Source organism: Nicrophorus vespilloides, unplaced genomic scaffold (assembly GCF_001412225.1).
Source record: "Nicrophorus vespilloides isolate i.1.1-1 unplaced genomic scaffold, Nicve_v1.0, whole genome shotgun sequence".
Taxonomy (NCBI): domain Eukaryota; kingdom Metazoa; phylum Arthropoda; class Insecta; order Coleoptera; family Silphidae; genus Nicrophorus; species Nicrophorus vespilloides.
This window is the reverse complement of record NW_017100058.1, coordinates 194,439-211,085: the sequence shown is the minus strand read 5'-3', so window position 1 is coordinate 211,085 and position 16,647 is coordinate 194,439. Positions and strand designations below refer to the sequence as shown.

The window sequence follows — 16,647 nt, the reverse complement described above, 5'->3', positions numbered from 1 at the left end:
CCTCATTAACAATAATTTCAAAGAAATACCAGCATAACTTATTTATTCAACTACAACAAGAATCATAAAAGTTGTTTCCTTTCCACCTCGCCGTAATCCTTATCAAAGGTAAACCATATAGCTAGAGCGCATCGTGTACCATTCCGCACCGCCTTCACACCGTGCAAGTTCTCTTGACCAGAAGTAAAAGAAACGAGGCTCCCGCACTTTGGTACAATCACATCCTACAAAAGTAATTCTTTAGAACCTTTAGTATATATTATAATAGTAGTACACAACCTGAATACTATCTCCACGCGGATCCGAAGAGAAAAATAGCTCGCCTCCAGAAAAACCACTATTTAAATATAATATTGCCGTGTAATCTCGCCAAGTAAACGCTGGCCAATTTTTAGGACAACTACCATCTTCTTGGATATTACAATTATCCGCATGTATCTCATGGCTTAAATCAGACCTATTAAATTGTCCTCCTAAAACCAATCAAATATAATAAACATATTATTGTTAATAAATATTACCTGGTATAGCTTTGCGGCAGACGAGATGTGTATAGGTGAAATGCAGCTTATGCGAAACCTTGAACTTCTCCACCATATTCTGCTTCACCTCATCACCAATCGCTACAATCAAATCTACGTCGCTCTTATTCATACTTCCCTCTTTCATCATCTTAATAGCTGTCCTTAAAGTTAATCCTCCGTATTTTTCGTGCGACGAATGAGGATTTTGGTTACCTCGGTATCCATCACCAGGCACAGCAAATTCCATAGCAATTTTAAGCAGAGAATCGCAATTCTTCTTGGATATGAATTTTTCCTGAGTTATCCTCGCTCGGGGTTTTGGTTCGGACAACGCTGGGTACTGCAAAATGAAAAGAGAACATGACATCTGTTGCGCTAAGGTAGTTGGCACTAAGTGGGAACATTCAAATAATCCTGTTTACATGTCATCGATAGGATGCCATCGGAAAATCGTTGGCCGTTGATCCTAATTCCATGCCACCACCAACCACATAAATGCGAACACCAAGAAAACAAAGTAGTATAGGAAAAAACACACAACAAACAACACAGATGAAAATAATTTGATTTTTTATTAAAATAATTAATTAGAACAAAAAAAGTAAACAGAATATCGTATATAGTTGTATTTACAGAAGTAGCGAGGTGATTAGCACAATCACACGGAAATTAAGGGAAGTAATGAAGAAGACAGTCATATCGGCTCATTTTCAGACACCTAAAAGTTAAATACACTGTTAGTAATTATTAAGACACACAAGCTGAGCAGTGATGTTTTTTTATGTATTTAATTACGTTTCCACTCTCGTCAAGGAAAAAAAAGAAAAGGAATTTTCTTAAAACACAAAATTAATGACAACGCTTTTCCTAATTTACAAATTTGGTTCTATTAAAAAAATCTACAATGTCCATTATCAAATGGATAATATTTAATAGGAAATTAAAGTATTTAAATTAAAAATTAGCATAAAAAATCAATTGATGATCAATTACTGTAGTAATGCAAAAAAAAATATATGACACACATGATTCACCTATAAATTATAACAATGATAGAAATGTCTAATTTAATAAGAATAGTAGAAAATAAATTAGGCAAAGTCTAATATGTGAATGATGTATACCCTAATTTTTAGACATTTTGTAAATTTATATAATGCACCAAAATTAAAAATTGATTTCTTTACGTACGAATGATCTTATGATCCAAAAAAAAAGGTATACGAGTTAAATAGTTATTAATTGTTGATGCGAGTGTTATACAAAAATATTGTGTTTGAAAGGTGAATGCTACGAAAGGATGAAAGAAGAAGTTAAAGAAGCATCAAAGAGTGAAAGACCGATTAACTATACAACCACCACTGTTTTCATTTTCAGTATCCATTACCTTTTTCATGGTGGCTGTTTTTACATTGAACTTCTCAAACACAAACTCCAGTAAAGTTTTCTCATAATTATCACGGTGATAGTATGTCATAGCTTCCTGCAAATTACATTAAATAATAATATTTTAAAGAAATCATTAGCATACATTTACTTACACGTCTTGGTATAAAAAATTCCTTCTTCGCTTTCGGCAATTTCCTGTAATATTCAATATTATACAACATATTTTCATCCATCGGGAAATATAGAAGGTAGCTAGAGGCGGCTTCGCAAGCAGCTCTCAAATTACCACCTGAAATAGCAAATTGTAATTTAATTGCAACGTAGTTATACCAAATGCTTACGTTTGAAGTAGGCAAACTGCAGGAAGTTGTAATGGCTCGGATATAGATCTTCGTGTTTCTCGCCGTTCAAAGTGCTTGTCGCTTCCTTGCACTTCCTCTTGCACCTTAACGAATGTGCGAAGTGGTCTAAAATAACATCACATAAAATATTACAATCAGCTATAGAAATATTTTTTTTGTATTTACTAGCTATTGAAGGGATCATATCTGGGTACCAGCCTGGATCGAAAGGGCCTTCGCAGTTCGCCCTACACTCATCCTCGGACTGTAAATATGATAAGAGCGATTCCTCCATATTCCCAATCACTTCATCCCACCTCTTCTCATCGTAAGCTCTTGTACCATGGACGTATAGATACATGTAATCCTGAAATTCCAATTGATATTATTTACTTAGTACAAAAAAAGTAAAGAAATTGTTATTGTTAGCTTACTATTAGTAGAGTGGTTTAGCAAACGCTTGATGGTAAAAGTAGACCAGGAGAAGTAGTTGAAGAATCTGAGGATAGAGATAGAAGGTTACAATTAATTGCAGGTATATGGGTAAGGGCCAATGTTATGGGTATACACGCTTCCAGGTATAAGCTCGAAAAATAGGTCAACCTTGATCATAGTTAAATTAATTATAAAGCTTCGTAAATGACTGAACCGGTTAAATAAAGTTATAATTAGTTTCACAGTCTGTTACTTGCTGAACTATTTAACAACGTTGTTTTATACAATATATATGAAGGACGTTGCAATGAAAGGCGTAACTAACTTTTTAATTGCTATTACGTAATATCTTCTGAATATAAATGTTATAATTATTTCACTACTTAATTATTATAAATAATTATAATAATATATTATGATATTGATTAAGATATCAATACCTATAATCCTAAGGTTAATGATTTCCATGGAAATTACAGATTTTATTACATAGATGAAAATACCGGAAGAACATTAAATCTATTGAGAAACATTTAAAAATATCTAATATTTTTTCATAATTTCATAATAAACTGATAATAAATGTTACACAATCATCTGAAATGTTGATTAAACAAACATTTTAGGACAATTTTACAACATTATTATTATATATACAGTCGATTCCGCTTAATCGGGACAAATCCTAAAGAACTTAAACAAAACTGAGCAAATAACAAATCTGGACAAATATGCTAGTCCCGATTAAGCGTAATCGACTGTATTAGTAGTAAATTAATTTGTATCTTATATTAAGCAAAAGGTTATTGAAATTTCTTCATATAAAATGATAGCTGCAGATAAAAATGGTTATCACTTATTTATCAAAACATGGTTATGTATACAGTTTGTTGAACTCATGGTATGGGAATAATTAATTTAATAATATAATAAAAAGGCATATAAATAAATACGTTGGTAAAATATCTTGAACTAAATGAATGTAAGAAGCTGACCTAATTCATAGATAACTCCAGTTTTGCCAGATTACGTAATGCAACGATATGGCATTATCTGTTCAAGAGGAAATAGTTCATATGTTTACATCGATAAGACCAGGAACACGATTACATATAGTAATATCCTTGTGGTACTATTCCTCACCAATAATAGATACCTCACAAATGTTTACCTTTGCTTCAAAATTGATGACTTCAATAATTTTAATATCCGGTTGGTCAGAGTAGAACTTGAAATTTGAGACCATCGCTGCATCGTTGGGATTTGAGACGAGGTAGGTGAAGGCGGCGGAGGCGGCCAATTGCGGTGACTTATTCTGAAAGTACAAACAAAAAACAACATGGAATTTTGCACGAGCGTTTATCGATGGATAGCTAAAAATATGCGTTTTACTGCAGAGGCCACGAGTGGGTTTATTATTGCATTTAGACGTCGTTCGTTAGTTTTATTGCCGCCTCCGTACGTGATATTTCATATATCCTTTTCCATTTCCATTTCTTCATTTCTAAATCAGCAGTAATAACCGCGGAGAAACGCGAACAAAGCGCGATAAACACTAATCGTCGGTTCGCATGATCCATAAGCGACTTATTCATATACTTATAAAATTGGGGGTGGAAATGGTCTCACCATTCCAAAAAGATTACACAATTTTATACCATCAAATCCGTTAAAATCGCCACATTATTGCGAAACCCACTTACATAACAATTTTTTCCTTCACATTTTCATTACAAGTATTAAACGTAATAATACTGAATTTAAGAAAAACATATTTTTTTTAAGACTTAAAAATCTAAACACTTTTTACTTGAAAATACATTTTGTCAATTTGAGATTATTTATTGTAAAAAACAAACAGATTTTCAATTACTTATGTTAAATTCATAATAATACCTTAATTACTTTATTTACTAATTAGATAAAGTTTTTTTTTCCTTCTAAAAAATCTGTTCTTTTTTTAAGAAAATTTGACAAATTAACTTTGTTAACTAGAGTTAAATATTGACATTGCAACAAAGTCAAAAAAAATCATTGAACTACAAATATTTAAAATTCCTAGGAAAGTACATTACAGTTGGTTTATTAATTTCAATATCAGATCGTTTAATCGTTTAATAATTGCATGGTAATGAAATTATAGCTTTTGTACGCAGTATTTTATATAACACTTCTCAAACTCTTTATGTAAACTTGCCAAATAAAATTTTTCAACTCAAGATTAATATTTACACTGTCAAAAAATTAAATATAATTTTATATATTTGCAAATATTTAATAATTTTAAAATTAATTTTTAATTAATTACAATATTTGAACTCTAAATCTATTAATAATTTAATTATAAAAAAATAAATACAATTTAAAAAAATTATAAGTATTATTTTCATTCAATTAATATTTCAAATCGATTGATAATTGAATTGTATTCAAGTTTAATAAATTACAATAGTTTTTTTAATCAATTATGTAAATGAAATCTGTTCCTTTTACAGACGGAATTATACAACTAAAAATGAGAGTGCGTCACTGTGAGTAAATGTCACATCGATTTACTTGGTGTAACAAGACTTACATGAAAAACATCTGCAAGAAATCCAGTTTACAGCGCATTGTACTGAACGCATATAAAGAATGTTAATCATTACGTAATAATGAGGTTGATGTTTTATCTTTATACTTAGTCCTCCGGAAATGCGAAATGTGATCACTTTTTCTGCTAGTTAACAAATTATTAAACGCACGAAAGGAATGTTAATCATGACATAATAATGCGGTTGATGTTTTATCTACATACATACTCTTCCGGAAATGCGAAATATGATCTGTTTTTGCATTTTCTGAATTATTAAAACAATTAGAAAAATGCTATTTAAATTGCAGACAAATTGTACATTATATTAATTACTTAATTAGAAAAATGTGATATATAAAAAGGATATTAGTCTTTACGCTATATTCTTTTTCTATTCTATAATATAAATAAAAGATGAGTTATGATGATTGCAGCAAAGTTAAAGTAAACATTTGCACTGACCTGGTAATAGCAGATGTGCAGATATTCGTAAGGTTTCCGGCTTTCGAATATTTTGACCGTCTCGCGGTCTATGTTATAGAATTCTATGTCGTCCTTGCATTGGATAAGGCAAAGTGTGTTTTTGATTGTTTTCTCGAAGAAGAGGAGATCCTCAACATCGAATTGGTAGAGTGGTTGAGTGTTTGCAGCATCCTGGTGACAACTCAACCGGCAGTTCTGTATAGTTTTAGCGTGTTTACGATAACTCTCGATGGCACTCTCCAAATTGCTAACACATCCTCCGTAGTCATCGGAGAGGTATGCATCTACACCTCTCTTGTACAGCTCCCAGCAGGGCACGTCGGTCACATTACCAGCATCCACCAGAAAGCAGACAACAAGTAGAGCAATGCACGTGCTTGTAGCATGCATTGTACCACTGATCCAGTGAGAGACTGTGTTGCATAAGCCTACCCATTGGCGGGGAACGCGGCTTTGCGCTGACTGAACTTAAGTCTGTTAAAGTACAGTCTTCTCCCCCCAGCCCAGCGCAGACGTCCACATGTTACTCAGCTTTCGGGGCCATCTGGTCAAACCACACTTGTTCTTTTCCTTTTTTCTTCTTAGTCTTCAGTAAAGTCAAAGACCCTCAAATAAGAATAATAATTAAGAGAGAGAGAGGGAGAGGGATACAAAACTATTATTCTCTGCATAATTTTATCTGGTGAATATATCCAATTTCCGGAATCATAGGGTGCTGCGTGTGAATAATAGATTGAGTTTGGTTGGCGTGACTCCTCCGTCTCGGTAGGTCTTCAATCAAACGGCAAACTTTAAAGATCCCCTCACGAACTGACAGCAATTAAAGATAGTAAATGCTTAACCAGAGGTGAAGACTGATGGCGTGTTTCGCGCCATCAAGGCCGCGCTTAATCAGTCGTCAGTGCAAAAGGTCACCGTTCTGATATGCATTACCTAATGAATTATGGAAAATATCGATTCGGTGGGCATACCATGTCGCAAGCTCGCGTGCGAATTATTTATATTTCTTTTCTGTTCCCTTCCATTCTTTATCCCCTCAGTTATGAAAAAAAAATATATATATGTATATGCATGTATATACAAAAGAACATATTTCATTACGCTTTTTGGTTTGTCGACTTCATGAAATCCGAGCCTGTAATGTGTGTGTTCATGCTTACATATCGCCGATATCAAAGCTCACCAAGGACGGCCATCCTCCACGAAGACCGTGGAAACTACCACCCCATTTCAAGCGGGCAACCGAAATCCCAGCTTTTGCTTTTGTGTTTTCATAGTAAATGTGGCTTATCGTGGAGGGCTGTGTACGATCGTTGGCTTAGATATGGGCTTCGAACATGGCACGCTTTTCTTAATGCCAAGCCTTTGGCATTGCATATATTTTCCACACAAACGGTGATAAATCTTGCGTATCGATTTTTAAATCACACACAACACTACGTGTGTGACGTTTAGCGAAACACAGTGACGTTGTTACATGTTACGCGATATTCACCTGTAATGACCTCCTTCGTCCATGCAAAACAAAGACATCTCTCCTCAAACTTATTATTTAAGTGGACAAAACATGTATATCGCGACAAATATCTCAGTGTTAACAATATTTTTTTGTATATTGTATATAAGCTTTTTATAATCGCAAACAAAAGGAAACACACAGTAAAGATAATTAACTTTCAAGATCATAATTATCATTAATTCACAATATTGATAAAGACAACCATTGACATTGAGATCTCATTACATTGCCCTCTAAAATAATTGTGTTGAGAATCATTGATACTCGTATTAAACTGAAATCCCATAACAAAACTATATTTCTACAATTTATATTATTACATATTAATACATGAGCAATAATATAAATTGCTCTAACAAATTTTTGAAAATAATCTTGTGAAAATAATTAATGTGAAGACATTTTATTTAATTACGAAGATATAACTTTCTACTAAGTGTACTGAGTTTGTATGATTTTAAATTACGTTTAATCTAATTAAAACATAATTCTTATATTTCTTATATAAAATGTATTTATTAAAATGATAACCAAAATTTATTTCTTTTTGCTATTATGTTCATATTTTTCAATATCATTCTAATAAGATTTCGCAACTTTCCACAAATAACTGAAAAAATTAATATGTAACGAAATGACTGAGACACGGTTATTTAATTATTTGTCATATTACTTAATTATTATAATTAGATTAGCATACTACAGACAAAACTATGGTTTTTATATTGTCTGATTTGAGGTTCTGCTGTAAAAGGTTATAAAATTTCAACAAATTGATACTAACATTTTATAGATAACTTCTAAATATAACTTTTATCACATCACTTGTTGACAATTTATACTGTGAATCATATAAATGTAAACTTAATTTAATACCAAGAATAAAACATCTTTTTAAAACTAATATTTATAACATTTCTATAATTGATTTGATTCTGTAATTATTTATGAAATTATTATCTTGTAAACAGTAATAATTTCAAATTAGGATATTAAGATCAGGATATTTGAAATTAAGAAAATAGGAACATTCATTATATGTAATACACTTTGCGTTTGCTCTATTTTGATTTGATGTTTTTAACTGAAGGTACAACCTAAATTGGAAAGGCGGAACGGAGTTCGCGTAATTTGAATATGATGGATATGGCATATTGACCTTTCATTGTAATCAGCGTAAATAGCGTTTTAAGGATTAGCCCATTCGGTCTCGGAAATATCATCATCTCGCCCTAATGCCCTCCGTTTAGGTAGCAAACGATTTTTGCCTACAGAACGTACATATATTATGATGATTGTACTCTTTTTTTTCCCTTTCTACCGCCCAAAGGGGTGAGTGGGTCTGCAGGCCAAGTTGCGTTTGTGACGCAACCGATCGCGTGTCCTGCAAATATTCCAGCGGCGCCTTGATAGCCGGCCCTTATCGTACACCCAGATCCTTAAGGACTTAATGTTATGCTGCTTAGGTCACCTTAGAATACCGCAAGACCCAATGCAATAAAAGAACAAATATAAAAAAGATGAGTTTAAAAGTTGCTCATCCTGCTGATTGATTTAATTGATAAGGGTTAAGGGTATGTCGAATTGATCCGACATTGGTATTCATGTATCTGTCAGGGGATGTGATAGTTGTTGCTTGTGGTTTGGTCAAAGTCGCTTGCTTAATGGTTATTCATGGGGTTCGCGGGTTCGTGATTGGAGGGAAAAGTTATTGTCTTGGGGAGGTTCTATGTTTACGAATAAGTATATATATGGGGCACGTGTGGGTCGTTTGCGCAGGCGTTCGGGTGGTGATATCCACCGCTAAATTTTCAGCAGTGATTCAAAGTCAAACTTCTTCTAGTATAGTTAGTGTTGATTAGTCTGCGAACAGCCAAAACCATGAACGCTCTGTACGTGACAGTGTCCATTCCACTGCTTCTGCTCTTTGCAGGATTCAACCATGCACATGGTCTCACCACCTTTGGGAAATCCCAGCCGAGCAACAGCAACCAACAACCACAGCAGCTACCCGGTACTGCAACATCGGTCTCCTTATATTTTTGCCAGATTCAGTTGGTTTCTTATGTTACAGATTACAGCTAGGCCATGTACTGATAACAAAGTTTGCGAAGGAATCATAGGCGCCAGCTGCGTACAGGATCCCAAGGATCACGCCAGGAAAAGCTGCCTCTGCGGAGACAATCAGCCGCCTGTCAACGGCGGATGCTCTGCTGCTTACAGCGGTAAGTTCTCACCCTCTAATAATACATATTGACTATATTTTAAATAATAGTTATTTGTTTGGTCTTGATTAAAGCAATACAAGTAATTTTACTCAAAAAAAGCACAAAAACTTAAAAAGAATTAAAGTAAATTAATTTGCAAAGTCTATTTCTTTACTTATTTCAAATCTACATCAAATATATATTATAATCATTTCAAACAAACCAAATTTTCAAAATATAAAAAACAAATTTTTGTTAATGAATTATAGAACATTTTTCTTAAGGAATGATATCATTGAGTATAAAGACCAATCAAGACTAAAACAATGTATGAAACAATGATCAATTACCAAAACCTGTTGTTTAAACAAAACTTAAATTATATTTGGAGAGTAAAAGAAAGTTATCTGAAAATTTATATTTCTTTAGGTACATTTTTATAATGAAAAAGAGAAATACAAAAAAATGGTATTTGGAATTTATTAACTTTAATAATTTAATAGAAAAACTTGATTTTTATTCAAATACTTTCATTAAATTAATAGAAATAATTAATAGAGAAATAATTTATAACAAATTACGAAACATTCAAATAATCTTACAATAATAAAAAGTCATTTCAATTAACAAAGTTGAATTCCTAAGAAAAAAAAACTTTTAAATTGACTGAATTCCTTTGCTAATGAAATATCTTTGCAGAGAATCTCAAGAAATGGCAAGTGCATTCCATTAGCTTATTTTACCTACTTGATTATGAAAGTATCAAAATTTAAATAAATAGTTTATAAAAATTCTTCTACACTTTTTTTATAAATTCAATCCATATTTTTTTTATTCTATTGTATATAAATCTATGACTAATAATACGATACATACAAATATAAAGCAGTAATTTGTTATTAAGTATAAGCAATCATTTATATCATGTATATTTTATATTATTTAATATCAATTTCAATTAAATGTTTTAAGTTAAAAAAAATATATATAAAAGAAGAATCTATTACAAACCTACTATCAGATTGTCAAATAAATAGTAACATGTAAACAGTTGATAAAATAAGAGTTATTACAATTAATAAGATAATAATACATTATCATTAGAAACTCTTTGTGGTATGTTTCTAATGATAATGATACTTGTTTGATAACAAAAACAAACAACAACAGAAAACTTTATTTTTTATTTGTATTAAATATAATTAAAACAACTAAATTAATATTCTTAACTATAATTATTATTAAAAAAAATAAATATTAATGAATTTGTTAATAATTGTTTAAAAAAAATAGTAGATTTGTAAATTATAAACAAAATGTATTGTCCAAATATACGTTCTGTGGGGAACAGCCGCACCTCTAAGAAGCTAAAGTAATTCCAAGAATAGGGCACGACATTTTGAATTCTTCAGATTCTTTATTTAGAACGGCTTACACCTTTCTATAACGCATCAACTTCGACAATAAAAGAGCAATAAAAAACTACGTATACAAAACACACTCTGATCAATCAGGGTTAATGTTATATATTGTTACATTATTCAATACAGTAAAACAACATTAGCTATAATGTCAAAATGACAATTCAAAAAATTGCAATAAAATTGATACATTTTTATATATTTATGTATTTAATTTTCATTATTGTGATGTAACAACATATAAATGACAAACTCAAAGAATTGCTACATCTGAAAAATCATATGACAATAATTATATAATAAAACTTATATTTTATTTATTACTTTTAATGTGTTTAGTAATAATTAAATTAATTCATTATAAATATAAAATTAGACAATTTCTTACTGTTTTCAAATAATTTTCTATTTTATTTTATTATTTCTGTATCAATTTTTATTTGGCACCAAGTCTTGCTGCCCTGTATATTAATCTGTATTTTTTTTTGTAAAACGACTATAAAACACATATAGAAGTATATTTGACAAAAGACAACATGAATATTAAGTTCGCAGTTGTCAACTAATTAGATTAACATAATTGGTACGTTCATACGGATATTTTATGAACGTTAAGTGAGCGCTAACTTTATACATCTTTTGCCATAACAATAATTCAAGAATATAAAGACAATTTCGTTATTTACCTGATAAATTATGTAACAATTATTTAGATGATAATACAAATAGTTACTAATACAAGATAATACAAGTAATTACAAATAGTTAAGTCATACATTTAAAAAAAAAAAAGTTAACTGTATTTGTTATAAATTTCCTATCTCAACTAACATTTTTCATAGAGTCATTAAGGCGTGTGTTTATTGTGTGAATTTAAGATTAAGATTCTTATTAATACAGTGTAAAAAAATCAATGTTTAATACCTTGAACTGGAATGGAATGATATGAATAAAAAAAATCGCCAAGTTGATTGTGAGTATTTTCTGAATGCAAATTGGAGGTCTATGAATAAAGCCTAGTAAGTCGATTGTAGTTGATGAATATGTACAGTAAATTGATGAATGTTTGAAGAAACCCTGAGAAAATCTCAATTTGATGACTATGAATTAAGTATGAAAACCGAGGCAGAGGTGGAATCAAATATCGATACAAGCGCATTTGTTATTCCGACGTAAGTATACGTTATTCGCACTAATTACCAACATCTAGCGTGCCAAAATAGTGTTCGCGACTTCAAACGTACTACTGCAACATATAATGGGTTTGCGCATTGAGCAAATGGCAGAACGTGCTTAAAGTCAAGATTGCAATCACTGTCCATATGATCGGACGTCCGTAACTACCGGACTGCGGAGAATGAAACAAATGGAAGGACGCGACGACAGGAGGAAACGAAATGGGAAAGGACGACACGTAAATTGTTTTCGTTCGAGAACAAGAATTGCCATGAATAACGAAGGGAAATGTAATTCTGGCTGATCGTACACGAGACAAAAGAAAGCATATTTTTAGTCGCAACCCTTAATTAAAACAGCGGAGGGGTGGTAGCCTCAAGGGGGGGTTCTACGTAAATGTATGCAAATTGCATTCATGTGAATTAATCTAGGTCATAACGGTTACAACTCTAATTGAATGTTTAAATTATCGTTGCCGAAATAAATTATCCTTCCAAAGCGGACGTTCACGTCCATCCACCACCAATCGGAAGTAACAAATATAAGCAAAAATGGACACAAAAAAATACAAGCAAAAATAAATGAGTATAAGCAATTGATAATTGTGAAATCGTTCTTGTTAAAATGCGAAGAAAACGTGGCGCGGAAAGTAGCGGAAAAACTGTTGGAGGTGGGAAAAATGGAAATGGAAACGAAAATAAAAGAGGAAAAAAATCAATGGAAACCAGAGTAAACTTTACACCAATGGCAATGTTACGGCGCGGTTTAATTCTTTTCGCTTCGGTTTTCGTGGCTTGCATGACTATTCCATATATACTATGTCTTAATCTGGGATCTTACATCGAGAATTTCGAATTAGGTTAAGCAAAGCTGAAGAAACAGAAGGGAAAGAAGAAGAAAAAACGCAGTTGCTTGAACAAAAGGGGTTTGGGGTGAAAATATATATATGTGTGAAATAAATGGAGACCCTTGCACATTGAAATTCTTATAGCCATTTGATACCAATTAATTTCGCAGCATGCAACGTTACCTTTTCGAATTTCCGCATAAGAGCTGTGCGAAATTGATTTTTATAAATCTCATAATTACACGATTGCACGCACACCCCCTTTGGCACTACACTTCTCACCTGAAAAAAAATATATGTAATAAAAAGCAACGCTGCAAAGATCTGATGGTCATTTTCTAGATTGCAGACACCTCTGTTTTCAAAGCTTAGGATTGAGTTCAGATATTTTTTTAAGGATAATGAAGAGAAAATATCTTGGATGTCCTTAGTTTACTTTTATGGACAATGTGGATATAATTGACACTAAAATACAATATATCTTTTGGAAAAAAAAATTGATTTTTGTATCTGTTGGTAACTTTCAAAATTGCAACAGTTTATAAAGGATAACGAAAAGAAAATACCTTTGGAGTCTAACATACAAGATAGTAAATGAAAAGCATTCTCACAGCCTCTTCCTAAAAAAGCGTAAAGCAATAGTGCAAAGATTTATTTTCAACAAAGCGTAGGATGGAGTTTATACAGTTTTTGGAGGATAATTTAACGAAAGTTTATCTTTAAGAATATTTAAACAAATTGTAATGTAATTCAAACCATTTTTCTTGAAACGGTAAAAAAAATTATGTTCTGATGTAACTTTCTAGCCTGAAGAAAGTTAGCAACTAAATAATAACAATATTCATTATATAAACTCATATAAACAAAACTTATTGTCTTTTATTTGTTTTTTTTGTAATTTATTTTTATTTTTATAATTATTCCTCAGAAAAGTATAAAAATAACAAAATCTAATAATTCCGATATTACAAGATACAATTGTCTTGTAATATATAATATATATATAATATATTCTTACAGTTATAATCAGACATTCATAACATCTAAGATTTATTTCTGATGTAAGCTATTACTATTTACATTATTGATTCGTAAGTCTGCGCTGTTGAATCTACGTTGCGCGGTACAAATATATAACATACTTTATATTCATAACACGACCGAATAAAGCGTTTAGCTATTATTACGCAATTGAGGAAATCAAAAGATGACCAATCCATTTTTGGAAGAGGAAACCATACACTGTACAATAAAAAAATAAATTGTAGGCGTTCACTGCTATTTTCAGGTTCAAATGTTTTCAAATTCACTTCCATCCGCAAGAAGTCACGTACAGATTTTATAGATCAAAGGAAAATAATTTCATTCGACACAAAGGAAATAATTGCCATTGTTACATGAAAAATTTACTACCTCATTTTTTGATATAATTCAACAGATCAGAATTATAATTTTCAATGTAATTTTTGTACTTTTAATAAAAATGATAAAATTTCAAGAGAATACATTAATTTTGTATTTATAATGTTATATAATTTGACTTCATACCACTAGATTTGATTTTGTGTACTATTCAAAAAATCAGTTATTTTTCAATGAAAATTTGTTTAATACAAAGTATTTTTTGGAATATAAATAAAAACAATGAATTTAACGAATTGTTACTATTGACAATTATAATGTCCGTATTATTATTTTTAACATTGCTTTTGTTGATTTACTACAATTAGAAAAATATATGTACATTTAAACAAAATATTGAAAGTTTGGTGATTTTCATTTTGTATTGTAGTAGTCTCAAACTGTTTACATTGTAATGTTGAAAGATATACCGGGTGTAAAATCCACTTTACACTTACCATAAGTGTTCAGTATCTTAAATTAGGTGTAAGTTAATACTTTACATAGATTCTACTACGATATACAGCCTAAGTTAATAAATGGTATAAAATATATTGACAAATAAATAAGGACAAGTACTCTTCACTTTACTACCTGTAATTTCGTTCAGTGGCAAATGTATTTGTAATCCTAAAATAGTACAGATGTCGACGAAAAGAAAAAGTATGGTTTAAATATGATTAATTAGAAGTTTGTTGCATAATTTTTAGCGATTAACATATTGTGTCTTGAGTAAATGATTTAATTAGTATTTTTGTAGTAACCAAATTATTATGTCATGATAATTTGCAAAGGGTTTGAAAACTTATTTGAAACGCGTGTCGTACATGTGTACAAAACTAATTTCCGAATCAAAGCATGTAGCGGAAAGTATCCTTATTAGCGTGCATTGTAATTATACACGCTAGAAGTAAAATAAATACAAACTGGAATCGCTTTTGTGTAATTTGCGCGGACACGTTTCGCACGCACCGGGATTCGCGTGCGGCACGCTGCGTTTCGCACAACCTGTGTGAATTTTACCTAAATGGATGATTGTTTGTTGCAGGACCTAACCATCTCTGCAAAGCCAACAAGGATTGCGTCGAAGGAGCCAAGTGTATTGACGTCGAAAAGAACGGCAGCCAAATCACGGAAAAACTCTGCAAGTGCACAGAAGGCCTTGTCGAGCACAACAATATGTGCAGCGGTAAGTGAAAACGACGGATAGCGGAGCGTAGTAGCCTAAATACCTGGAACGTCCGCCTATACCAACAAAAATATTTATTTAAAAAAAACTAAACTTTGCGGTACATGATCAATAGATTCGAAGAAATGATTTAAAGTAGCGGCAAAAAATAACTAATATAAGGATCTCGTTGTAAACGCGCCAGTTTCCGGAGCGAGGCGAACGGAAGGGTAGAAAAGAAATTAAAAACGAGAAGAATAGGGGTTGAGGAAGAAAAAAAGAAAAGTAATGTATATTATAAAAAGCTAGGCTCGACCTTCGCGGATCTGATAAAAAGGGAAAAAAATCGTGACAACACGACGGATCGCGTGGATACGTTTAATTAATGTGCTAAACAACGCCGTGCCCTTTCAAGTATGCAAATCGCGCTCTCCTGAGCCCTTATTGCAGCGCGCCGTCTACCCGTGGATAAATGTTACAAAAGAATCTTCTATGCTCTTCTGTTCCAGGTGGAACTCCAACAAGTGTCCTCTCGGGCCTCATCATTCTCATGGCTTTGACCAGAACTTTACTATACTGAACACTTCAAAACGCACAAAACGATAATGCTTCGATCACACATTACGCGTGCACCCATCGAAGGACAGTTGTATTCGCATCTAATCCTCTAAAGGTCCTTCGGCAATACGCACGCCTTTTTAATGCATTCATAGCTTCAAAACAAATATTAATTATAACCCAAAATTATTAATAATAAACATTATTACTAAATATATTAATTATAAAAAAAACAAGAAATATTAATAATAATATGAATTCAAAGAGAATAGCGTTGAAGCACCTCAAGTAATTTCTCGAAACGCATTTATTTATTTCTGTGGAACATCAGATAGTAATCCTTTATTACTCTTCAAATTGTTATATAATGTAGATACTAACGGCACCAGTATTGGAAAATCAAATCAATGGAACACGCACCTTTTAAATTGTAATTTTATATGTCTCAAATATGTGTACTGCATTGTTTCTAAATAAAACTTTCGAAAACTACTGCAAATCCTACTGAAAAATTGAAATTTTCTTTGCTCTATTTCACATTCATTTTGTCGCTATTCCAGGTAAGTAGTTTTTTTTTTCTTTCTGCGTTATTGATTTGCGTAT

The 16,647-nt window shown here is 31.7% G+C and overlaps 2 protein-coding genes across 2 annotated transcripts; one reads left to right on the top strand and one right to left on the bottom strand.

Moving 5' to 3' along the window:
- Positions 1-8: 8 nt before the first annotated feature.
- LOC108566762 (prolyl 3-hydroxylase 1-like) lies at positions 9-6,199 on the bottom strand. Its single transcript, XM_017926794.1, has 9 exons — positions 5,727-6,199; positions 3,861-4,004; positions 2,441-2,621; positions 2,255-2,380; positions 2,066-2,202; positions 1,912-2,007; positions 522-864; positions 280-473; positions 9-224 (listed from the first exon to the last, which is right to left on the bottom strand). Exons 1-9 carry the CDS (start codon positions 6,135-6,137, stop codon positions 63-65), a joined length of 1,794 nt encoding a protein of 597 aa, XP_017782283.1. The 5' UTR covers positions 6,138-6,199; the 3' UTR covers positions 9-62.
- Positions 6,200-9,081: 2,882 nt separating this feature from the next.
- On the top strand, positions 9,082-16,535 carry LOC108566763. The gene is made up of 4 exons (XM_017926796.1): positions 9,082-9,280; positions 9,348-9,491; positions 15,367-15,507; positions 15,996-16,535. Exons 1-4 carry the CDS (start codon positions 9,148-9,150, stop codon positions 16,064-16,066), a joined length of 489 nt encoding a protein of 162 aa, XP_017782285.1. The 5' UTR covers positions 9,082-9,147; the 3' UTR covers positions 16,067-16,535.
- Positions 16,536-16,647: the final 112 nt, after the last annotated feature.

What these genes read in the sequence shown, in the direction of transcription:
- LOC108566762 (XM_017926794.1), bottom strand. Translation starts at nt 6,137, where the DNA reads ATGCATGCTACAAGCACGTGCATTGCTCTACTTGTTGTCTGCTTTCTG. An exon ending in TCATCAATTTTGAAGCAAAG is followed by an intron (nt 2,622 to 3,860) that starts GTAAACATTTGT and finishes TTGGAATTTCAG; the next exon opens with GATTACATGTATCTATACGT. An exon ending in TATGATCCCTTCAATAGCTA is followed by an intron (nt 2,381 to 2,440) that starts GTAAATACAAAA and finishes ATGTTATTTTAG; the next exon opens with ACCACTTCGCACATTCGTTA.
- LOC108566763 (XM_017926796.1), top strand. Translation starts at nt 9,148, where the DNA reads ATGAACGCTCTGTACGTGACAGTGTCCATTCCACTGCTTCTGCTCTTT. An exon ending in ACAACCACAGCAGCTACCCG is followed by an intron (nt 9,281 to 9,347) that starts GTACTGCAACAT and finishes TACAGATTACAG; the next exon opens with CTAGGCCATGTACTGATAAC. An exon ending in GCACAACAATATGTGCAGCG is followed by an intron (nt 15,508 to 15,995) that starts GTAAGTGAAAAC and finishes CTTCTGTTCCAG; the next exon opens with GTGGAACTCCAACAAGTGTC.